This window comes from Microtus oregoni, unplaced genomic scaffold, assembly GCF_018167655.1.
Source record: "Microtus oregoni isolate MIOR12 unplaced genomic scaffold, Mior012 000009F_ref0000495, whole genome shotgun sequence".
Lineage (NCBI taxonomy): Eukaryota > Metazoa > Chordata > Mammalia > Rodentia > Cricetidae > Microtus > Microtus oregoni.
Window position 1 is genome coordinate 11,891,360 of NW_024543068.1, and position 25,048 is coordinate 11,916,407.

Consider the following 25,048-nt stretch of genomic DNA (forward strand, 5'->3'; position numbering starts at 1 on the left):
ATCCAGGTTCCATGTGCTTTAATAAACAGCCAAGGGCAGGCGGATCCACGCAAGAAGCTGGAGAGAAGTTGGAAGGAAAATGTGGTTTTAGATCCTTGTCAGTCATTCTCAGACAGGAGCTTGCCAGGCAGGGCTGGAAGACCCAATGACCTCACAGCTTCCAAATTCCCAGAGGGCTTCACACATAAAGGACCCCACCCTCCACAGAGTCAGCTTGGGCAAAACCCAAGATGACACTGCTAGCATATTCCTGGCTGCCACGCTATCGGCTTGGGGGACCCACAGTGAAGAACATCAGTACAGTCGGGCGGTGGTGGCACACGTCTTTAATCCCAGCACTCGGGAGGCAGAGGCAGGCAGATCTCTGTGAGTTCGAGGCCAGCCTGGTCTACAAGAGCTAGTACCAGGACAAGAACCAAAAGCCACAGAGAAACCCTGTCTCGAAAATCAAAAAAAAAAAAAAAAAAAAAAAACCAAAACAGTACAAACCGGTGGGTTCCGGGCTGGTTTTAGCAACGAAAGCCTTTTGTCCATTTGATACCACAAAAGTTAAATCTAGAAAACGACAGAATTCCATTCAAAGATCTATAACTGCATCAATACTTAGAGTCACTTAATGGGAATGACGGGGTATGCTTTGATAGCTGAAAAATTTAAACTCAGAATTAGCTGGGACGGTTGCATGGTTCACAGAGTCTCAGCATCCAAACTTACTCAGAACCATAGGTCAGGCAACTGGCAGCTAGGTAAATGAGTAGGTGAATAGTCAGAAAATGATGCCCTGGCTGTCCTCAGTTAAAGTCAAGTCACAGGAAGGCCCCTGATCTGAAATCTATGCAAAACAGGTCATCTCGGCACCAGGAGCCATTATAGCAGGTGACTAAGAGATATGAGATCTGTAGACAGATCTGTAGGCAGATCTCACACCAAAAGACAACTTTCTTTTAAATAGAAGAAAGTCATGTTAACAAGTTTGCTGATGGCCTGGTCTTACTGAGTCTCCATTCCCTAACAATAAATGGTCCTCCCACGAGGAGGCTGGAGCAGGTGAGAGCTGACCTCTGCAAAAGCAGCTTACTGACTACGAAGGGCGGTATTCAGGTAGGCCTCCTGCCCTAAACACAGACAATGGCTGCTGTCTACTGTGCTGAAGGTTTCAACCAATAGACACAGGTTATCGCCGCCTGCCAGCCACACGCAGACTGAGTTGGGGATCCAGACGTGTAGCCAGAGTTAGTGTCGCTCCGGTATACCCTATTTCCTAGAGTTCTGTGCGAGCTCCTGCCCATGCTGTTCGCTCCCAGATGGGCTTAGCGACAGAAAGAAAGTAGAGAAAGCCGGCCCTCACCAGTTTCTGGATTTTGCACAGCTGTTGGCACCAAAGGGGGATTTGTTTGATTGTTTTTTAGATTTATTTATTCTACTTTTATGTGTACGGATGTGGTGCCTGTATGCCAACATTTGTACCATGTGTGTGCCTGTCGGATCTCCTGGGGATACAGGAGGCCGTGAGCCACTGTGTGGATGCTGGGAACAAAACTTGGGTCCTCTGCAGGACAGCAAGTGCTCTTAACCATTTAGCTCTCCCCAGCACCAAAGAGGGATTTAATATCCATAGATGCAAATTCTGGAACACTGCTGCATGCTGGGAGAGCTGTTATATTGAACCTCCTCAGACCCCTGTGAGGCAGATACCATGCTCTCCAATTTATAAGTATTATTATTATTTTTTTTTTTTTTTTTTGGTTTTTCGAGACAGGGTTTCTCTGTGGTTTTGGAGCCTGTCCTGGAACTAGCTCTTGTAGACCAGGCTGGTCTCGAACTCACAGAGATCCGCCTGCCTCTGCCTCCCAAGTGCTGGGATTAAAGGCGTGTGCCACCACCGCCCAGCTATAAGTATTATTGAGATAAAATTCACATAGACAACTCACCCACTGAACTACATGATTCAACAGCTCTTAGTATATTGAGCTGGGTGACTTGAATAACCACAGCCAACTTTAAAACATTTATATTTCCTCTCTATGACCCTCCCCCCATGAGCCCTGCCAGACTCTCTGTTCTCCTGTCTCCCTAAGGCAACCAGGGAAGAGTCCTATGTCTATTGCCTATTCTGGGCATCTCATGTATATGGAGTTACAGAATGTTTGATCCCATATGACTGGCTGCTTCTCTGAGGACACTGATTTCAGGGTCATCTCTATTGTAACATGCATCTGTCCTTCACCCTTTCAGGTGTTGAATAATGTTCTGCTATACAGTTTTGCCACGGCTTGCTCGAGTGTGTGCATGTCTGTGAGGAGGCGCAGAGGTGATGTCAGGTCTTCTTGATGGGCCTCCCCATTTCCAATGAGGCAGAGGCTCTCGCTGAACCCACTGCTCACCAATTCTGGCTGGTCTAGCTAGCCCCTTGACCCTGGAGATCCCGGGTCTCTGTCTCCTGAGTGCTGGGATTACAGGCAGCTTCCACCCTGCCCGGGAGTTCCACCTTATCTACCCAGGGGTCTCCCCAGCCCCACATTGCTTCCTTTCTCTGGGGCTTATGGTAACTGTTTTGTCTGTTAGAAAGTGACAGACTGTTCTCCAAAGAGGCTGTACCGCTTACACTCCCACTAGAAGCTTTGACGGTCACTGCTCTGCATCCTCCTAGGCTTTGTATTATTAGTTTCTTAATTACAGCCATTGCAAGATGAACGACTGTGACACGGCAGATCACACATGTAGTTTTGATTGTTGACCTTCATTATTAGCCATTTAACCTTTTCTTTGACAAATATTCCACATTTTCTTTCCTATGTAAAATCTAGATTTATACGTAAGGACGATATAAAGGTAAAAGGGGGACAGAGGGGATAGGGAGGAAACTGCATGGGGTAATAGGGAAAGAGAGTGTGAATGAAAAAAATTATACAAATGGGGGGAAATGTCACAATGAAACTGATTGTTCCTGTATTTCAATTAAAAAGATTTTAGCCGGGCGGTGGTGGCGCACGCCTTTAATCCCAGCACTCGGGAGGCAGAGGCAGGCGGATCTCTGTGAGTTCGAGGCCAGCCTGGTCTACAAGAGCTAGTTCCAGGACAGGAACCAAAAGCTACGGAGAAACCCTGTCTCGAAAAATCAAAAAAAAAAAAAAAGATTTTAAAAAATAAGAATAAAAATTTTCTTGGAAGAAATCCTCGTCTATTTTTTAAACTGGGTTATTCATCTTTTTAATATTTAGGTTTAATCATTCTTTTGTGTGTGCACACATGTTCCTGTGTTCAGGCACCTGTGTGTAGGGATGCACATGCGTGTGTGTATGTATGTACATGCAGAGGACAGAGGCTTAGATTACAAGTCTTCCTCAATCGCTCTCTGCTTATTTCTTTGTTGAGACATGCTCTCTCAGGCCCCAGTGTTGGGACTACAGGCACAAGTCATGTGCCTGGGCATCAGGATCCAGCTCAGAGCCCCAGGCTTGCACGGCAAGCCCTTAACTAGCTGGGCCTTCTAGCCAGCCCTGTGATTCTTCATTGTTCACCAGTGCATTGTCAGAGCCATAATTTGCAAAAGCTCTCATCTGTGGATGAGACATCTAATTTTTCTCTTATTTCACTGCTTGTGTTTTGTGTGTGTGTGTGTGTGTATGTGTGTGTGTGCATCTGGGTAAACATTGCCTAGACCAAGGATACCAAAATTTTACCTTGTTTCTTCTAACAATATAATTATTTTATTTTTGAAAAAAAAAAAAAGAGCCGGGCGGTGGTGGCGCACGCCTTTAATCCCAGCACTCGGGAGGCAGAGGCAGGTGGATCTCTGTGAGTTCGAGACCAGCCTGGTCTACAAGAGCTAGTTCCAGGACAGGCTCCAAAACCACAGAGAAACCCTGTCTCGAAAAACCAAAAAAAAAAAAAAAAAAAAAAAAAGAAAAAAGAAAAAAAAAAGAAATCTTGGTACTGAAGCAGAAAACGAGTCAAGGTTAGTGACTAAGACCTCAAATGTACAAATGCAGACCCCAGTCCCCGTGACAAATCTGCACTCGATTGCCATCGCCTCCACAGGCCCCGGGCGGCACCAACTGAAAGGGTTGCTTTTTTAGCCTTTGCTGACTCCTGGCTTCTCACCGCGCTGTATGTTTCACCCCACTACCCCATTTCACCCCCACTTGTACAAGGGTGTATCACAACTCTGCTAGAGCCCAGACCCTTGAGCAGCAGCGGCATGGGCTTCCGGACCATCACCACATACAGCGGTAGTCACTGAGGTTGGGTGGTGGCAAGGACAGAAGGCTGGAGAGGCCCTGCCACCCACAGTACACGTGCGTGCGCACGCGCGCACACACACACACACACACACACACACACACACCCCTCAGTAAACTGGGACACTGATGCTGCAGAGCATGGCCATCCAGGACAGCTCAACTTAGAGAGGACTCGCAACTTCATCTCCAGTGCTCACACAGCCTGCCTCAACCCATCTATACATCTTTCCAGAGCGCTCTGCTCAGCCTCGAGCCAAACTGTTCTATGCCTTTTGGAACAGTAGAGGTGAGAGGGCCTTAAAGGGCTCACACTGCTCAACCTGATGAGTTTTCCTTGGGGAACACATCCATTTCCCAAACTACCATTCCTTAGTAGTAGTTTGTTAGGGATCTGGCAACAGCAAAGGAGATGGACAGAAATTCCTGAAGAGGCCACTTTACAAGGCTGCTAATACCAACAAACAAACAAAAAGAAAAAAACAGCGGCCAATAAGCATCCAGCGTTACCTAAACACCACAGGAGACAAGCTAAGGGCTAGAGCAGCGCCCTGCCCACAGAGTCTGAGGATAGCAGACTCCAGCTGCTTCTTCTCCACTGCAGGCAGGAATGCTCAGAAACGGGAAGGTCCACCACTTCCCTGCAGCCCAAGTCACAAGCTCTGCGCATCATGAGATCAACACCCTCAGGACAGTGGAATCGGAGCAAATGCACTCATTCCCAGGAGAGGTGATTCCCCAGCATGGAGTGCTGTTTGATCAAGGCCGTCTTTGTACATTGTGCCTCCCTTAACTTTCGCATTAAAATTTCAGAGTCTGAGTTTCCTTGTTCTGTGGCTCAGCCTGGCCAATAACTCACCCAAAGTCACACTGGGCATGAGTATCATTCTGTTTTAAACCTGGAAGCATACACTCAAGCCCAGTGCTCGTCCCAGATCCCAGAAGTGGCTCCCACGGTTAGGACACCAGGGCGATGTCCTGCTCCTGGACATCTCCAAATGTTCAGGCCATCCAGCATTTTCAGGGACAAAGAACTTTCTAGGAAACAAGAGTTCGTAGAACCAGCTCCTTAGTCAATCACAAAAAAATGAACTTGCACAATCAACCCTCTGGATGTGTGTGTTCTATTATAGGGCAGGCATCCTGGGACAAGGTCACTCACATTAACTCACTGTATTCTATCAGCTCTGAGAAGGAGGTACCAAGCCCTTCTTTTGGTGGGAGCATGAAGAAGCCACAAGACTCCCCAAAATTTTTAAGTGTTCAGTTTCCACCGAGAAGATACAGATATTCCCATGAAGACACAGATGTCTTCCATCATCTCTGCAAAGGACCTTGTGTCAGCACAACAGCTATGTGTTTGATATCGAACCTAGAATTCTGAGCATGCTAGACAAGGACTCTACCTACCACTGGGCTACATCTTGATCCCCTGTAGTGATAGGAGCAACGGGCTGTGTTCCCACCCAGCTCCCGCATGGCTAGCTTTACCCAAAATAATTACACGGAAACTGTATTCTTTTAAACACTGCCTGGCCCATTAGTCCCAGCCTCTTACTGGCTAATTCTCACATCTTGATTAACCCATTTCTAATAATCTGTGAAGCACCATGTGGCTTACCAGGAAGGATTCTAGCCTACATCCGTCTGGGGTCGGAGAATCATGGCGACTGCCTGACTCGGCTTTCTTTCTCCCAGAATTCTGTTTAGTCTACTCCGCCTAGCTAATTTTCTGTCCTATTAAAGGGCCAAGGCAGTCTCTTTATTTAACCAATTAAATTAACACAAAACAGAAGACTCTCACATCAACCCTCCAAATATTAATTACAGTAAAAATTCCTGAAGCCCCCCCGTACATGCTCAGGGTTCAGCATCAGCTTAGACTCAGGACCACAGGGGCCAACATCAAACATCCTCATCACCGCCAGTCACTGTCACTCCTCCTCCAGTTAGATTGTTAAAAACAAAACAACAAACGGACAAACAAAAGTCCAGGGCTGTGGTGATGGCTCTGTCAGTAAAGTGTTTGCCATGCAGACACGAGGACCTGAGTTTGACCCCCAGAGCCTACCTAAAAATTTGGGCATGGTGGCACATGCTTATAATTGCCGTGCCAGGAGAGGACAAAGGCGGATCAGTGGAGCTCACTGGCCAGCCTGCCTTCCCACAGCTAAGTGGAAGTCTTCCAAACAAGTGGAAGACTTGTATGACATGAACTTTAAATCTTTGAAGAAATTGAAGAAGACACCAGAAAATGGAAAGATCTCCCATGCTCTTGGGTAGGTAGAATTAACATAGTAAAAATGGCAATCTTACCAAAAGCAATCTACAGATTCAATACAATGCCCAGCAAAATTCTTCACAGACCTCAAAAGAACAATACTCAACTTCATATGGAAAACCAAAACACCCAGGATAGCCAAAACAATCCTGTACAATAAAAGGAACTTCTGGAGGCATCACAATCCCTGACTTCAAACTCTACTACAGAGCTACAGTACTGAAAACAGCCTGGTATTGGCACAAAAACATATATGAGGACCAATGGAACTGAATAGAAGACCCAGATATCAATCCACACACCTACAAACACCTGACTTTTAATAAAGAAGCAAAAAATATAAAATGGAAAAATGAAAGCATATTCAACATGGTGCTGGCATAACTGGAAATCAACATGTAGAAAAATTAAAATAGACCCATATCTATCTCCATGAACAAAACTCAAGTCCAAATGGACCAAAGACCTCAACATAAAACCAACCACACTGAACCTCACAGAAGAGAAAGTGGGAAGTACACTTGAACGCATTGGTACAGGAGACCACTTCCTAACTATAACCCCGGTAGCACAGACATTGAGAGAAACAATTAATAAGTGAGACCTCCTGAACCTGAGAAGCTTCTGTAAAGCAAAAGACATGGTCAACAAGACAAAATGGCAGCCTACAGAATGGGAAAAGATCCCCACCAACCCCCCATTAGACAGAGGGCTGATTTCCAAAATATACAAAGAATTCAAGAAACTGGTCATCAAAAAAACAAATAATCCAAATAAAAAATGGGGTACACACCTAAACAGAGAACTCTCAACAGAGGAATCTAGAATGGCTGAAAGATACTTAAGGAAATGCTCAACATCCTTAGCCATCAGAGAAATGCAAATCAAAACAACTCTGAGATTCCATCTTACACCTGTAAGAATGGCCAAGCTCAAAAACACTGATGGCAACTTATGTTGGAGATGATATGGGATAAAAGGAACACTCCTCCATTGCTGGTGGGAGGGCAAACTGGTACAACCCCCTGGGATATCAGTATGGCGATTTCTCAGAAAATAAGGAAAAAACAACCTACCTTAAGACCCAGCAATACCACTTTTGGGTATATATCCAAAGGATGCTCAATCATGCCACAAGGTCATGTGCTCAATTATGTTCATAGCAGCTTTGTTTGTCATATACAGAAACTGGAAACAACCTAAATACCCATCGACCAAAGAATGGATAAGGAAATTGTGGTACATTTACACAATGGAGTACTATACAACAGGAAAAAAATGACATTTTGAAATTTGCAGGCAAATGAATGGATCTAGAAAACATCATATTGAGTGAGGTAACCCAGACCCAGAAAGATAATTATCATATGTACTCACTCATAAGTGGCTTTTAGACATAAAGCAAAGAAAAATAGCCTACAATTCACAATCCCAGAGAACCTAGACAACAAAGAGGACCCTAAGAGAGACATACATCGATTTAATCTGCATGGAAAGTAGAAAAAGACAGAATCTCCTAAGTAAATTGGGAGCATGGGGACCATGGGAGAGGGTAGAGGGAGAAGGGAGAAGAAGGGAGGGGAACAGATAAAAAAAAATATATCCCTTTAAATTTAAACAGATAAAAAAATATATTCCTTTAATCCCAGCACTAGGGAGGCAGAGGCAGGTGGATCTCTGTGAGTTCAAGGCCAGCCTGGTCTACAAGAGCTAATTCCAGGACAGGCTCCAAAGCTACAGAGAAACCCTGTCTCGAAAAACAAAACAAAACAACAACAACAAAAAGCCTTGTTTAAAAAAAAATCACTGGAGAAATGACTCGGTGGTTAAGAGCACTGACTGGTCCCAGGTTCAATTCCCAGCACCCACATGGCAGTTTACAACTGTCTGTAACTCTAGTTCCAGGGGATCTGACACCTCACACAGATATACATGCAGGCAAAACACCCAATACACACACACACACACACACACACACACACACACACACATACACACACACACACACACACACACAAAGAAAACTTGAAATTAATAAAAACCAAGGTGAATCCTGACTGAGGAAGTATGACATCTGAGGTCATCTCTGGCTTCCACAGACACTCACACGTTAGCGTGTGCACCTGCTTGCACATGAGCGTGTGCACCTGCACATGCATGAGCATTCTCTACCCACATTTCAGATAGTCAACCACTTTCCAAACCAATGCTCACAACACAACAGAGCCTGAGCAGAAATTCAAGATTTCAGAGATGAGTTGGAAAAGTCTCTTCCCAGAGAGGGCAGACTGGAATTCTGCCCTCCAAGTATGAGACCAGGAAAAAAAAAAAAAGTATCTGAGCCAGAAGGAAGAAGGCCAAGCCTATTCCAAAGAGCCACAAATTAAAAACCAATTATGCAAGGCTTGCTAAAAATGTCAGCGGACTGCCTTTATGTTTCAAGTCTCTGAAAACACAAGCAAGCCTGGGCCAATGTTTACCCAGCACAGCGTTGACTTGACGCAACTTCGTATGCTCAGGCTAAAACAAGGATGTATGTATGCCTCGGTCCCTTTTGTGAGCACACCCTGGATACACCACTTGTGCTGGGAGTGAACTGTCTTCTGAAGTCACCCTGTATCCAGAGATTCCAATTCACCTTCACCCAGTGGGTAAAAGCTTCAAAATGCCCCATAGGGCCCTGGAGAAGGCGGGAAGCTTTCCTGTCTTGCTGGGAAACTGACAAGGGGACCCTGCCATGAAGTTGGGAAGGACATATGAATGTCGGAGGTATAGATGCCTGAGAGTCACGTTCCCCAAGAGACGTGAGTGCACACAGAGCCTGCTAAGTGTGCAGAGGCCCTAAATTCTATACCCAGGGCATCCCAGGGGGCAGGGCAGGGAATGAAAAGGGGATCTTGAAAAAGCTTCCCAAGCTATGTGGATGATCCACCAAGTTTAAGAATGCTTATTTTGATTGCTATTCTCTCTCTCTCTCTCTCTCTCTCTCTCCCCCTTTCCCCTCCCTCTTCCCCTTCCTCCCTCTCCTTCTTCCTCCCCCTTCCTCCATCCCCCACCCCCATTTAAATTGAGAAATTGTAAAACTAGGGAAGGTAAGACTTGGAAGACAAGAGCAAATGAGTGAGAAGAGAACACAATACCTTGCCAAACTGACAGATAATAGCAGCCAGCCCAATAAGCAGGAGTGGAACCCACGACCCACAGGAGGAGCTACAGGACCAGACAGAAGTAAAGCGGAATGTGAGCCCCGACCCCTGCACCTGAACCCAGAGCACAGACTGGATAATCCACCAGTGAGCAGCGTGAGAAGGGGACCAGAGCAAGATGACAAAGTGCAGAGCGAGACAAAGTGGGGCAGGGAAAGTATTTGTACATAGAAGGGGGTAGGCCCCAAGGGCTATGGAGAACACACACACACACACACACACACACAGCTGAGCAGGGGGCCTCTTAGAAAGCCGAGACAGGACGTTCACAAGTTCAAGTATGGGCTACTTAGGGAGACCCTAGTTTAGAAAAAAATAACAAAATAAAAGGAGGAGGAAGAGGGAAGGGAAGGGCAGAGGAGGGAAGGAGATCACTGACTGTTTAGAATTTGACAGCACCAATAAGACTCAGTCTGCAGGCAGATACCCAGCCCAGCGGAGCGGTTTCCAGCCTCTATCCTGAAGGGTCTCATTTTGATCCCTTAAGCTCCCTCCAAACATTGCAGCGCAGTAGAGGGGTCTGGCCGTCCTGTTCACTAGTGTGAGTGCATCTTGGTGTGTGACTGAGTGTGTAAGGGTGAGGCCACCAGGTCACAGCTGCCCACTGTAGCAGGGTCAAGGTCTCCAGGTCAGAAGGGGCCAGCTGGCCATCAGGGGATGCAGGATATGAAACAACAGAAGGAAAAGGCCAGAGTCTTCTAGAAAGCAATGCTGCCTTGAAAAGAAGGTAGAGTCAAGAAAGAAGCATCGGCTGTTAAAACACCACACACACACACACACACACACACACACACACACACACACACATACACACACACACACTGAAATCCTCAATAGGACAGAATGTCCCTAGAGGCCCTGGCCTGTCACCAGAATGAGCACCATGCTATCTCAACAGATGGGACTGATTTGACCACTACCTGGTCTTTAAAACTACAAAGGAATTGCCTTCTTTTTTGGGCCAAGCTCACAATGATAGTCCCGAATGAGAGGAGGATTCTATCTCCTTTATTGACAGCTCCAGCCTCGGGGCACAGCACAATGTTTAGAGACATAGTAGATACTCAGTGGATGGGCTGCAGGCAAGGAATTGGCCCCAAACCATTTTAATCTCATGTCAGCCATTAACAGCAGCCTCAGCAGAAAGCAACTCTGTAATTCATAACCTGTTGCTTAATCCCTAACTGAACTGCTGTGTGTTTGGATGCGGCCCAGGAGACCATTGGTCTTTACAAGACAGACGGCCCCAGAGCCAACTCTGACAGAGCTGTCTACACAGCGGCTTGGCCCCTGCTCCCTTGGGAGCCTGAGACATTGTCACTGCTGGTCTGCCATTGAACGAAGGAGCGTGTTAGGGCTCGGTGTATCCAGCACCCTCAGGCCGAGAGAGTTCAAAGGCCTTGCAGAAACATGGGGCATGGGAACAGCACTGGCTAAGGTTAGATCTGTTGTCCCCAAAGTCACACTGGTTTGCTCTTCTTCTAGTGGGTGACCTTGGACCTCACTGAGCCCTGTAGACCTCACCTGTAACCAATACATAAGAGCAGCCATGACTTCAGGGATGGCAAGAAGGCTCAGTAGGTAAAAGCACCTCGTACAAGTGTAAGGACCTGAGATGGAATTCCCAGAACTCTCGGGGAATATGGACACCATAGCCTGAGTGTCTGTCATCCTGCTGGTCCTCTGGGGAGATAAGAAATGGAGACCGGAGAATCTTCCAAAGCTAGCTAGCCCAACATACGCAGCAGAAAACCAACAACCATCCTGTTTCAAGATGGAACGTGGAGACGGACACTGGGGTTGTCCTCTAATCTCTGCATGCCAGCCGTGACAGGAAAGCACCCATACTCACAGCCAGCACTGCACAGAGAGGGGAAGAGGGAGAAGGAGATAGAGAATGACCTCACAGGGGCCTGCGAGACAAACCAGGAACCTCACAGAATGACCAGCACTACACCTGCTGACTGACCTGGGGCGAGGGAGAGAGAACTGTGATGACAGCCACTAGCCATCGTATCTAGGACCCAGCACGCTGCTCTTCAGCAGCTCCAGTCACTTCACCTACCCGCTCAACCTCAAATCCCTGCTCTCTGCTACAGGGAGGACATGGGTCACCAGGATGAGGTAAGGAGAGAAAGATCGAGTGTGTTAAGAACCCCGCACAGAGCCGGGCGCAGCTCATCAGTGCGAACCGGCACTTTAGCATCATTGCAGGAAGTTGTATGCGCCTAAAACACCCATGGGAAAATTCACAGAGGCCATTTGCCGTACACAGATAGGTCTTCCACACAGCTCCATCAGCTGCAAGGTCCTCGGTCCTCCACCGGCTCCAAGAAAGAGCTTCTGACGCCGCTGTCTAACCTAGGCAACATCTGGAAGTCAGTTCTAGGGGCACCACTGGTCTTCCCCGGTGAGGAGCAATTCAGCTGCTCCGACTGCCACTGCCCCCACAGTGCTGAGCCTGACGGTGAGCTAGAGGACATGCAAATCCGCCCTAAAAACAGCTTGTCATCTTCACGGCCTGGATGGTACACATCTGTGGGTGCCTGTGAGGACAGAGCGTCACTATCGAGTACAGGGCATATGCCACCAGTCTGGGGGTGGCTGTGAAAAGTAAAAATACCCAACCCCAAAATGGGTCTTTTTTTTTCTCCAAAAAAAGGAAGCTCCTCCAAGGTCTTTGGGGGAGGTGAGAAGTGGAAAATGCTGCGCCCCAGGCAGGTCACAGTTGGGCCAGCGCTTACTGGTTTCATCAAGCTTTTCACGGCCTCAAAGTTCAATGACACCGTTCAGTTAGCCACTCTCCTAACAGAAAACCCCAGAAAGGACCACTGTCAAGTAATGGGCGTAGGAAGGGGAGAAGCAGAGGGCCAAAGACAAGGGTCCTCTGTGACAGAAGAACGAAGTCAGTCCATTCCCATTTTGGAATCAGTTGTCTTTAGTAGACACCAGTGATGTCCTTAATCCAGGTAGGTGTCTCCAGCCCAGAGACTCCAGAAGGGGCCGTGCAATGGTGGGGAAAACAGCTGGCAGTAAGCTGGTAAAAACCAGCAGGAACAGCAGAGCCAAGGCCCTAAGGAGGCACCGGAGTCTATGGTAATCAAGAGAGACCGCTCTCTCCATCCATGTAGCCTTTGGGACCGGAGCAGCGTGCAACCAGATTTTCCAAATTTTTTGCTGGAAATTTTAAGTGAAATATCGGGTTGGGTTGCTCTGAAAATACTGAGCAGGCCAAAGCAAACACCTCTGAAAGCCAACTTCAGCCTGCAAAGAGTGAGTCTGCTACTTAGGGCAAGCCCCCAGAAACCCTTCTCTGCAGCTTTCGTGGTACTCATGTGGAGAGAGGGACTCGGAGAACAAAAACCCAGTCAACGCACATCGTGCACAGCCTGACACCTTCCTCCATCCCAAATCCCCGTCTCCACAGTTTCCAGCTTCCAAGCTCTGAGTCTCCACGGAGGCTCACCTTAGCGTGTGAACGCTTCCTGCAGGCAGGACCACACACGCATGATGCTTGGTTACTGCCTGTTCCCAGCCCATCCCAGCTACCTCTACATCCTACCCCTGGCTCCCTCCAGGTGGTGGATTTTTAGAAGGCATAGCTCGGCAGGAACCCTCACCAGATAAACCTTAGGACAAACCAAATCACCCGCTCTGGGTGAGGCATGCACTACACTGGTACACACTGGTAACCACTGGTAACCACGCTGGGGACTGTTGCCTCTCACCAGTCGCTGGGGAACAGCTGTCCTGACACAGGCGGGTCCTGAGAGCAGGCAGCAGGTGCAGGAGACCTCAGAAGTGGGTGCCTTCCATGAGTCAGTCCTCTGCAAACCCCATCTCAGGCAGATGGTGCTGGGGACTGAAGCCATGCCTATCTCTGCAGCAGCAGCGCAAAGAGGAAGGCTCCACTCTTTTTCCCCCCTAACTTCCCTTGTTTAGCTCCAGATGGGAGCCAAAAAAGGGTAGAAGCAGTGATGTGACCACGGACACTGACCTTTAAAAAGAACGCGATGCCCTCTATGAGCATCTCCATGACCTCTGTTGATCCTCCCAGCGCCCAGGACAGACTGCTAAATAGGATTAGCCTCGCTCTCCCCTCACCTCCTAGACCCACAGGCAGGGTAAGCCTTCCGCCCTTGCCCAGTGTGGCTCAAACTTGAACATATGCATGAATACCCTAGAGCTTGGTAAAAATACAGGTTCTGAACCAGCAGGGCTGGGGTGAAGTCTGAGTCCCCGTCCCTCCTGCTGGTTCTCAGACCACACACTGAAGAACACAGCTAAGGTTCCAAGGTGTGTTTAGAACCAAACCTGGACACCTGGGCTTTGGGGAACAAGGGTCTCACCTCACTCTTCACGGGTTGGGGCCTCTTGCCCAGTTTCACCTCCAGGAAGTGCAAGGGTGCAATCATGGCCCCAATGTTGCGGATGTCAGCGTATTTCAGCTCCTCTGTGGTCAGAGCAGAGCTGGGAAGTCCGGTGAGGGGGCCGAGCCCTGGTAGAGAACCTGCGGTCACTGAAGGGTCTGGGATCTGCCCAGGCATCATAGCAGGAGGAGTGGCAGGCCGGCCTGGAGGGGTTGGAGAAAAGCAGGAGGAGCAGGTTAACATGAGAAGAGGCTCTGTGAACCGCCAGAGCCCATCCTTTCCTCACCAGGGTTCCCCTGAATCCTTTCTCCTCCCTGGCAGGCGTTCTTCCTGCCTGCAAGCCCCAAGTCTTGGTGATGCAGGGAAACTCAGCCAACTGACTCACACGAAGGCCATCCATCCAACTGTAGGCAACGTTTATCTGGCACTGGCTCGGCTCCAGGTTGCCCGTAGTTGTCCCACCCACACCACACCAGACCTGACCAGAATCCCTTGCAGAGGCAGAAAGATAGCTCCTGGGGGCTCTGCACATAAGCTGGTGGACGAGGTCTCACCAGCAGCAGCGGCCTCTGGAGAGACTGCACGCGCACAGATGACAGTGGAATCTTAAGCACCTTCGCACCTGTTCAAGAGGCAGCTATTTCTGGTCTGGCGTGGTGCCTCCCCTCAAATCACACATCCTACTCTGCACACTTGCGAAGACGCCATGAATACAAGATGAACTTAAGCGGAGTGAAAGGTGACTGTGTGCAGGGAACACACTGGGCTAAAGAAGAGGGACTGAACTTGTATGCACCCTCTCCGCACACCACCAGGAAAGTCCTTAAAATCTCTCTACTCTCAGAGCCCCGTACAAGGAAAGAGGCACAAACTTGAAAGGGCATAAAAGGGGGATCAACGCCCAGGGAACTCTTATTTCTTCCTTCCCTTTGCTGAGGAAATCTTATGGGTACGACATAGTCATTCCCAGGCAGATACAAGGGAAGAAAGTCTGTTGGCCAAGAACCATATCTAAACATCTAGATGTATTTAGTCCTCCAGCCCACCCGTCCATCTACCCATCCACTCTTTATCCTTCCATCCATCCAATTACTGACCAGCTATTAGGAGCCAGCAGGCACTACAACACGGAGGTCAGAGTTTCATAGCCTTAAAACAGCCCTGTATAGGGCATTCTAAATAAAACTATTCACACATTCCAGTGTGGTAAGGGAAGTAAGTTCTTGCTTTTCCCACTGCTCTGCCCAGGTCCATAAAAACCAATCTTTACAGTCTTAGAAATCAAGGGTAGCGGGCAGGCAATGGATATGCGTTCAATCCTCCCATCGTCTTCTGTCTCTCTTTGGAGGACAAATAGGCCAGGAAGGGGAGATGGACATCCACTGGACCAGGTTTCTCTGCTGTCAGAGTTCAACTACTCACAGGCCATGTTTGGGGCCACCTGTCCTCATACACAAGTGACCCTGGAGAGTGACCCTCACCACCTGTCCTCATACAGTTTCTCGGATCCAGACCCAAGAGAAGGGTAGACCTGGAGTTCATTTTATCTGTGAATACAAGACACACTCTCCATTTCACCTCGGAGGGTTAAACCTGCTTCCCTACCAGGGTCTTGGCCCTACTTATTTTTTAATTTTCACTTTATTTGGTGTGTAAAGGTGTTTCGTCTGCATGTATGGCCTGAAGGCCAGAGAAAAGTGCCAGATGCCCTGGGACTGGAGTCACAGACAGTTGTGTGTACTTGTTGTGGTTGTTGTTGTTTTAACTCTTTAGGGGCCCCACCACCCAACTCCCAAATAAATACACAGAGACTTATTCTTACTTATGAATGCCCAGCCTTAGCCTGGCTTGTTTCTAGCCAGCTTTTCTTAAGTTATCCTGTCCACCTTTTGCCTCTATTCTATATACCCTTCTTTCCTTCTTACTCCGCAGCTGAGTGGCTGACCCCTGGCTTCCTCCTCTCCTCCTTTTCCCATTCTTTTCTCTCTTGTTTATTCTCTCTGCCTGCCCGCCCCGCCTATTCTTTCTCCTACCTAGCTATTGGCCATTCGGCTCTTTGTTAAACCAATCAGGTGTTTTACACAGGCCAAGTAATACAGTACATCCTTACAGAGTTAAACGAACGCAACACAAAAGAATGCAACACATCTTTGCATCATTAGACAAATATTCCACAGCAGAAACAAGTGTGACGCATCTTCAAATGATATTCTACCGCATCTGCGAGCGACCATGTGAAGGCCAGGACTGAAACCCAGGGCTTTGGAAGAGAAGTTAGTGCTCTTTCCTGCCGAGCCATTTCTTAAGCCCCCTGGGCCAGTCTCTTAAAATACAAGAGCGTTTGCACCCTCGAACGACAGACTTCATTGGACGTTATTTGTCTAAAGAAAGGCAGACTTGGATGGTGAGTTGGCCATTCCCATGGTACCGCAGGGCCTCTGTCCATCACGTTGCTCACAGAGTCCCTGTTTTTACGAGTCTTCATCCTAGCTCCGCCTATTATACCCTCAATATCTGTTCTCCCTTGTCTCAACACCCTCTTCCCACCTCCTGAGCACCCAGTGTGCCCTGGGCCACCTCAGAAAAGGACCGGAGATTCATTCACATTGAGTGACAGGCTCACAGCCAGGGAAGGCCCTGAACTCATCTGAACCACATCCTCATTTTGCATGAAGAGACGAGCCTGAAGCTCAGAAAAGTAAAATGACTTGCCCAGGGTCACACAACCAGATAAGGACAAAACCAAGACTAGACTCTGATCCATTGTTTTAGAACCCTGCCTTTTTCCCAGTTCCCTTTGGGAGGTTCAAGAGGTGTTGATGCCTTCAGCAGAAGGCAGTGTCCCCTCCTGACAAACTTTCACCTAAGAGCCACCGTACAGAACTCTCTGTTTCCTAGGAGATCCAGTAATAGGAAGTTCTGCCTAATGGCTCCAAAGCAGCTTGAATAAGAGGGACAGCCCTGAGGCCCCTCCCACATGGACATACCTTAGGCCCAAGATGGTATCCAGAGTCAGGGACAGAGTTGGGGTCTGTGATGCAGAGGGTCTGAAGCTGGCACAGGAAGAAGCCTCCCCAGAATACCCCCAGGCAAACAGCCATCCCCTCCCCCCTCCAGGAGAACAGGAAAGGGGCAGCTGCCACTTCTTCCTCATCTGTGGCAGAGCTTTGCCCGGGTGCAGCTAGTCAACCCCCCCCCCCCAGAACAGGTCACACCAGCTGTTGTTCTGGTGACCCCATTGCCTACTGTCACCTCTGGCACACACAAAGCACAATGAAGAAAGACTTGGTGAAAGAGTATGTGCGAGAAGAAATGAACAGTAGCAAATTCATGGCCAAAGACTTCAGTATGTAGGGTACAGATCTCTCTGGAATCTCAGAGGCTCTCTGATAAGCCACACTTTTACCTCCAGGCCATTTGTTCCCATAGAAGAGCCCAAGAGAAAGCCCTGAGGGCTTTGGCCCGTTTCTCGTCTCAGACATCCCTAGGAGATGGAAGCCAGACCTCATTCTGTTCCCGGAACGGCAGGCTCTGTTTGCAGCTTCTGTTTATGTTCCTACAGATGGTATACACGAGACACTAACAAATACTCCTGACGAATAATGAATTTTCTGCTACCGAGGAACCCCTTCTGGGAATAGTTGCCCCCCAAATTCTTTCCATTTTCTGCTCCCCTATAAGTCTATCCCAAAGACAAATCTTGGTCAGGGGACCAGATACCAGGTTTTCCTTTGAAGAAGCAAAAATCACCCTCTCCTTCCCCTGCTTGGGAACCCTAACTGCTCAGGCAAACCACAAAGTCCTTAACACATGCCATTCCTAGGAGGCAGCCACAGCACTGACATTCACCAGGGAGGAGTCATCCGGGCTGCCTCGGGGGAGGGGGAGGGCAGAGGAGCAGCAGCAAAATGGAAACCCCTTCATTGCAAAGCCACCAGTTGGCTACACAAGCCCAAAGGGCAGCTTTTGGTGTTTTGGACAACAAAAACAATTCCATGTGATTTAGGGAATCTCTAAAAGCCAAAGGGTTGGTGGCGCTAAGAGGAGTCTACTACTTCGAGGAGGACACAGGAAAGAGGACAAGAGGCAAGTCACTCCCCTCAGCACTTGTTCTTGACAGAACAACTTGGCGGGAAAGGAGAAGTGCACACTGGATGCCCAAGAAGAAAGACCTAGATTTTTCTTCCCTTCGGGGCCTAGGAGGTCTGCAGTGACGAGAGACACCCATCACGGCTCCATGAGGAAGTAGGATCATGAGTACAGGTCAGGTTCCCAATTTCCCCCATTTGGATCTTTGCCTAAAAACACAGGAAAGAATCCAAAGGGACTATGGCGAGTTGGGACACTGACCAGGGATAAGTGGAAAACCAGCCAATGAAGGGACCCCAAGCTAGGTATGTACTAAAGTATCACCTGCTACTTTGTATGCAAAAACAAAAATTAATTTAAAAAAAAGGCAAACAAACAAAAATCTTGGAAATGCTCAAAGCCAAGATGACAAGCTCAGTACAAATAAGACTTTTAGAAACGGCTCAAAAGGTCCCAGGGCCCCTAAGCCACTGTGGAGCTAAGATAACGGGAGAACTGACACAGCCTCCTGAAAACCAGCTTGGAGAGAACAGACCAGATGGGCTCAACGGATAAGAACTGGAGGAAACATTAGTATTTATAAGTCTGTGCTGACTTCCTCAGGGACTTGGAAGAGCGCAGTAGGGTGCTGCGTTGGATGCGCAGAATAAAAAAAAAAAAAAAAAAAAAAAGCTTTTCCAGGCCCAAAATAGCCAGTGTCAGATATTAGCACGAAGTCCTTCCACTCTGAGTAAAGGGAGCCGTAATTTATTCAGCTTCCACCTGCCTTTCTTGATTACCGTATGGAAAGCAACACAATAAATACCTCACGTCTCTTTGTACGCCTGTAAGTCATGGTCTTACCTTGGCAAGCTGCACACGTAAAGGGCTCTCCTTAAATAATCAGCATCTTTCTCTAGAGTGCCAAAAATAAGTTTGTGAAATTAAAAAAAAAAAAAAAAAAGACTAGCGGAAAGGGACATGGAACCTAACTTCTAGAACATCAGAAAAAGTGCAAGCTCCCTGGGCCCCTAGAAGGACAGCTGCTCTCCACAGCAGCCAGCCTGGGATGACATAGGGAATGCTGGGTAAATGGACCCAAGATGGCCTCAGGTTTGAGGCTCCGGACTGAGAGAAAGTAGAACAGGAAGGAAGAACAGAACAGGGGCTGAGCAAGATTGCGGGTGCAACCCCAAGAGCAGGACTGGAGCCAAAGTCACAGGCAGGCGGCAGTGATCAAAAATCAGGACAACTTAGGAGCTGGGCTCTGGGAGGCCCCCAGGAGGGTAGAATGTCCACGGAAGGGGACAGAGGTGGCAGGCAGTAACCAGAGTGCAGGACCCATGGTTAGGAATCCCGGGTCAAGCAGGATATGATGGGGTTAAGAAATCTGGCCAAAGTCTCAAAGCAAGGAAGCAAGGCCAAGGCCAGGACATGATTTGTTTTCAGTAATCTGAATGGTTCTGCCAAGCAGCCTTCAAACCTAGAAACCTGGGGCAGGAGGCTAAGGGGTGGGGAAAGTACCTGGATGATAGCAATGGCTGCTCTGACGTCTACAGGCCAATGAGAGGGGATCCACAAGGCCGGATGGTTCAGTGTGAAACCCTGCTATCTTTGGGACCTCAGACAAACCTATGACCGCTCTGTGCCTCAATTTCCACGCTAGAAAGCAGGAATGACATCGTTTGCCTCGTATAGAGAAAATTAGATTACTTATCATTTACAAAGCACCTGGAACAGCCCTTCGCTTGATGAGTGGGGGGGGGGGTGTCAGTGTGGCACAGCATTCCTTCCTATGGAGGCACCAGAGCCAGACTACCCCTCAAGACGACCTCAGGTTCGTCCCTCTCTAGCAACGGTCTCTCGTCCCATCATCATGAAGAGGATTCGCCCCACAGGATTCCCTGCGCTAACAAGTCCCAAGAAGGCAGGGCCATATTGCACCTTGACAGTAAACTACAGCATAGAAAGCAAAGGTGTTGAGCCAGGGCTGGGTACAAAAGAACAGAAATGAGGCCTGGCATCTTCAACCTGCCTCGGTTTCTCCGAAAGTGTCCTAAAACTTGCAGGTCGATGTGCAGTGGCATGTATTCTTGGCCGCAGGTGCTACTGATGGGCTAGGGCTGTGGCCCTGCTCGGGAAGCAGAGTGCCAGCGTCGTGCACGTCTTTGGCTGGCCTTTAGGGGTTCCTCATGGGCTGCCATGGGAAGACGAAGAGGGACAGTCAGGGTCTGGAGAAGGCACAGTGTACTGGCAGGAATGACTTCTGCAGAGCCATCCCAGCCACGGAGGAAGGAGGAACTGTCGTCGTCCCCCCCCCCACCCCCTAGCAGACTCCTGCTCTTCTCTGGAGACCAGAAAAAAAAAAGTCTTTCACAAAGCCCTGCCTGCAAAAACAGCTCTGCCCTCTCCCAATGTAGAGGATCAATAAATGGCACCAAATGGTCTGTCAAGACCCATACTGAGGAAGGCTATAGGGAACCGAGAAGGTCCTACCACTCTTCCGCCTTCCCTCAGCTCTGTCCCTCAGTGGCAAGGCTAAATAGGGGACAGACCATGGTGTGTGATGGCTTTGGTCCTAAAAAAAAAAAAAGACATTGGCCAGCTAAAGTTTCGGAACCACCAAACCCCATGGGCTGCATCCAGAAATCAGACTTAACGGTGGGCTCTGGCCAGCCTTCCCACCTCCAGTGTGTGCAAAGAAAGACTGGAAATTCCAAGCCTAGGTCACTAAAGCATTTGTTTCTGCTGAGTCTCAACAAACCACACACACACACACACACACACACACACACACATGAACACACACGCAGGCACACTGAGCTTGGCAGCCCCGGAGCTCCAAGACGGGTAACACAAACCATGGAACCGACTGCCAAGACAAGCAATAGAATGAGCCAGACCAAGTTTCATTGGCCACCATACGTTGCATATGGCCCGGGACGAAGCCAAAACAGTGTTCTCACCCCCCTCAAAAGGCATAGGAGACCCTCTGTTTTCAAACACACCTCCACAGAGCCTTAATTAAAGGAAAATGGAAAAAGAGTGTGCCTGTTACTCTCGGCCTGCCTACAGAGGTATCCGCACACGGAGCCCTACACACTCTTTTTCTCTTCCTCCAGTTCTGAGCTTCAGACACAATTCATTCCCGTGGAAAGAAAAGTCCGCTACATTCTGCCACAGAAAAGCATGTAAGTTGTCCTCGGCCCTGGATAAGGTTGGAGGGGCTGAGAAGAGTTCCTGCTGAATGGCTACAGAGCAGGCCAGCCTCGAGTCTGTGCTGATTCCTTTCTTCCCAGAGGGGAGAGGGAGGGAGGGAGGGAGGGAGAGAGAGAGAGAGGAAGAGAGGGAGATGGACTGCAACACCAGTAGTTACTCCTTAACAGACAGGGCCCACAGCTCCTGGCTCTGCAGGCTGAGAAAGGTGGGAGAGGGGACACCCTGCACACAGGTGGGAGAGACAACAGATCCAGGGGGTGGGGGAGTTCCCTGCTGGCTGCTAAAGTAGGCAGGAGTTTTTCCTAAATGACACAGTCACCATGACAGACAAACCTCCTGAGAGATGACTGCAACCAATGTATTGACAGAAAACTCAGAGGCCTTCTCGTCCCCCCCCCCCCCATCCTTCCTGCAGCCCTTCAAACCACACAGCACCCAGCTCTTCAGAGAGATGCTGGAGCTGCCTGCTCCTCTGAACTGAAGCCAGCATGGAGGGGAAACAGAGGATTCTTTGAGAAATCTATCCTTCCTACTTAAGCACAGCAAAATCTCAAGTACCCAGAGGCAGAAGAATAGTTCATGTTTCTAGTCCCCCGAACCTCAGGTTTCTGCAAAACCAAGAGTCCCGCTCACACCTGAGCCCTGCTTCAACTCTCCCCTAGAAACCTGCACAGGAAGATAAACCTGCCATCCAAGCTGCAGCCAGATTTGTTGAAAAGCAGTGAAAGCTTGCAGGGAGGGGAGTGATTTTTTTTATCCCTTTTTAAAGGGATACTTGGGAATGCGGGGGTGGGAGACAGTTGCTAACAGTCCCTTAGGACAAGCAGGTACCCACCCTGCTGTGGTGTAGATACTGTTTTCTTGTGTTCACTGAACTAAGGTCCTGGGTAGAGTGGACTAAGATTTTTAACAGTCCACACAGGGCAAGCCCTTCTTAGACACGGACCTATGTCACAGCACCCTATCCTGAATGCCACGCGAGAGGTGCCACTCCACCACACAAGGAAGAGCTGGGCAATCTAGCAGGAGCTGTCTCAAACAGTCGATTGATTCCCTTCTTGCACCAGCTTCTCCACCTCTATCCCCAAACGGCCCATCCATTTCTGCAAATGAGCCAAGGCTTCCCAGGCTTGCCAGCTCCCCCAGGGACCCAGGCAAAGCTTGTCTCTGCCACTCCAGGGTCCAGGAGTCCAGATGGAAGGCCTAGACTTCTTGGAGAAGAGGGACAGAAGAGTGCCCTCTTAAAACTAGGCAGGTTACCTAAATAAGCCTGCTTACCTTCTTATGTAACCTGATGTGCGAGAATGGGATCCCAAGGGGATCCGGGACTACCCCGTGGTTCCCTCCTAACCCAGCCAGAGCCCGCGGCAATGGTCCTGAGCAAAGGAAGCCCTGTTGGTTAGATACCTTTCCCAATACCCTCCTCCCGGTCCTGCGGAGCTTTGGAGACTGGGGCGCGACCTGTCAGTTGGTCTGGGGCGTGCATGTCCCCTTCGAGTTCCCCCGCAGTCCCCACGACAGTTTTCTCCCGCTCACCCCGCCCTCTCCACCGTCCGTGCACAGCACCTCCCTGCACGCGCACTAGGGGAGGAAAGCGGGGCGGGAGCGCCCCGCTGTCCCGGCCGCAGACAGGACGGCCCGGCCCAGCCCGGCAAGCCACGGGTGGGCAGCGGTTGCAGCTCTTCCGTAGAGCGCTCAGGGCCCCGGGTCGGTGGGAGCCCCCAGCGGTAGCTACTTCGACGGTGGCCGCCCCAGGTACCCGCGGCGGCGCGCCCCGCCTACCCCCCCCGCCCCACCCCCCCGGGCACCCACCGTGCAAAAGCCGCTGGCGGAGGCGGCGCCCCCGGGCCCAGAACCCGGCTGCAGGCGCCGTGCCCACTCTGCGCCGCTGCCGCCCGCTGCCCAGGCCCGTCCCGGCCCGGGAGCCGCCGCGGCGCCAGCCCCGCCGCCGCCGCCGCTGCAGCCTCAGCCGCCGCCAGCGCCCCCCGTCGCGGTCGCCGAGCGTCCCTCCCGCAGGCTGTGGCGGGCGGCGGGACGGGTTGCATCAGCCCCGGCTATATAGCGGGCCCTGAGTCGCGGCGGGGAGGGGTCGGGAATGCGGAACCGGCCGAGCTGCCAGCCCCACACGTCAGAGGGGGGACGGAGAGGAAGAGAAGGAGGGGACGGGGAGGAGGGGGTGTGGATCGCGCGCTTCACACCCACTGACCTTCACCTCCCCCGCCACCGGCGGCCTCCTCCCGTCGCTGCTCGCACTCCTCCGCCTGCCGGGCCGGCCCGGGCCCTGCCATGCTCGTCCTGGCAGCATCACGGTCCCGCGGCGCGCCCCGACCGCGGCTCCCGAGAGCGCGAGGCAGCAGGACCCGGCGAGCGGTTATGTAAGCGCATCCCCTGCTCGGCCGCACGGCCGCCACCCCCGAAGCGCTGAACAGCCAGGGAGGCAGCCACGCAAAGGCGGCGGCCGGACGAGCGGAGAACCCCTTCCAGCTCAGCCCTCGCTGAACCATCGTCCTCCTCCGTCCGGTGCGCTCTCCTCCCTCCCCCGCCTCAAACCCTGAGCGAGGTGACGTTCCGCGCAGTGATGTCTTCGGACGCTGCAGGATCTCGCAAGCCTGTTTTGTTTTTCCGTGCAGGAGCATGGGCGGAGAGATCAAGGCGTTTGAGAGCCTCTGTCCCTACCCACTGTCCACCAAAGCAACCCGAGGTCCTGAAGCCACGCTGTGAGTGGACAGAGACCCAGACTGGAGCTGCAGTTTGAGGCCACTGTTGTGTCAGTGGCTGATCCAGTTTGACCCAGGGCTCTTTGCCCAATCCCGCAGGCTTTTGCCTTCCTTTAAGAGGATGCAGCAGTGAGCAGACCTGACTTCTGCAAGACCTCCAACAGCCTTCTTCCTCAAGGACTCTCAGGACTGGCTTCTATGCCCTCCTCCCAACCTCCTACGGAGGTAGATGGTAAAGGACACTCCAGAGAGAACATGGCAGTCCTTCAAAGGCTGGTACACAGAGCCCTTTGGCAGAAACACATGTGGCACCTGAGAGCTATTATTTTCATCCCAGGTTTTCAAACCCTTGAATGACCAGTCCGTCCCCCCCCCCCCTTTCTGCTTAAACCAGAGAGAGCTGACAATGTTGACACTCAGTGACCTTCAGACTCCTTTTCAGAGAGATGGCAGGTCATCACCCATAGAAGAAAGGAAGTGAAAGAAAAAGCTCAGAGAGTACAGATGCTCAGAGTGAAAGACTTGAGCACCAATGTGCCAAGCCGGGTGAGCACAGGTCCACGTGCTTGCCTGCTGGGAGGCGTCATTCTCTATGCTTCCCTTACATCTTCCCGCAGGGGAAAAACAGGTTGACTGGGAAGAGACCGTCCAATGACATGGCCTGTCCATCCTCACAGTCACCATCAGCAACCTCCCTCAAAACACTGATGCAAGAAAAAGGAAAGTAGGACCTCCAGAGGAACACGCTCTGCCAACTCAGTAGTAATGGGATAGTCTCGTAGAAGAAAGAACCTGACTCTCCATCCTAGAAAAGCCAGTGACACCTTTACCAGGGTACAAAAATCAAAGCTGGTGACTGAGAAAATGGCTTACATGATGTTTCTCCCCCAAGATGAGGGTCTGGGCATTTATGTGAAAGAAAACATTGAACACGGGAAGCATTACT

At 50.1% G+C, this 25,048-nt stretch overlaps 1 protein-coding gene across 3 annotated transcripts in view; it reads right to left on the bottom strand.

Moving 5' to 3' along the window:
- The window catches only part of Jdp2 (Jun dimerization protein 2), a 43,579-nt gene extending 19,410 nt beyond the window's left edge, over nt 1–24,169 (bottom strand). For 2 of the 3 annotated variants that reach the window (XM_041658817.1, XM_041658816.1), the window contains exons 1-2: nt 23,592–24,169; nt 14,078–14,301 (exon numbers count right to left, since the gene is read on the bottom strand). In XM_041658817.1, coding sequence (XP_041514751.1) covers nt 14,078–14,301; nt 23,592–24,021 — 654 coding nt within the window. In that variant the 5' untranslated portion in view covers nt 24,022–24,169. The remainder of the gene's footprint in view (nt 1–14,077; nt 14,302–23,591) is intronic. The other variant, XM_041658815.1, reaches the window with a different exon arrangement.
- Between the last annotated feature and the right edge of the window lie 879 nt (nt 24,170–25,048).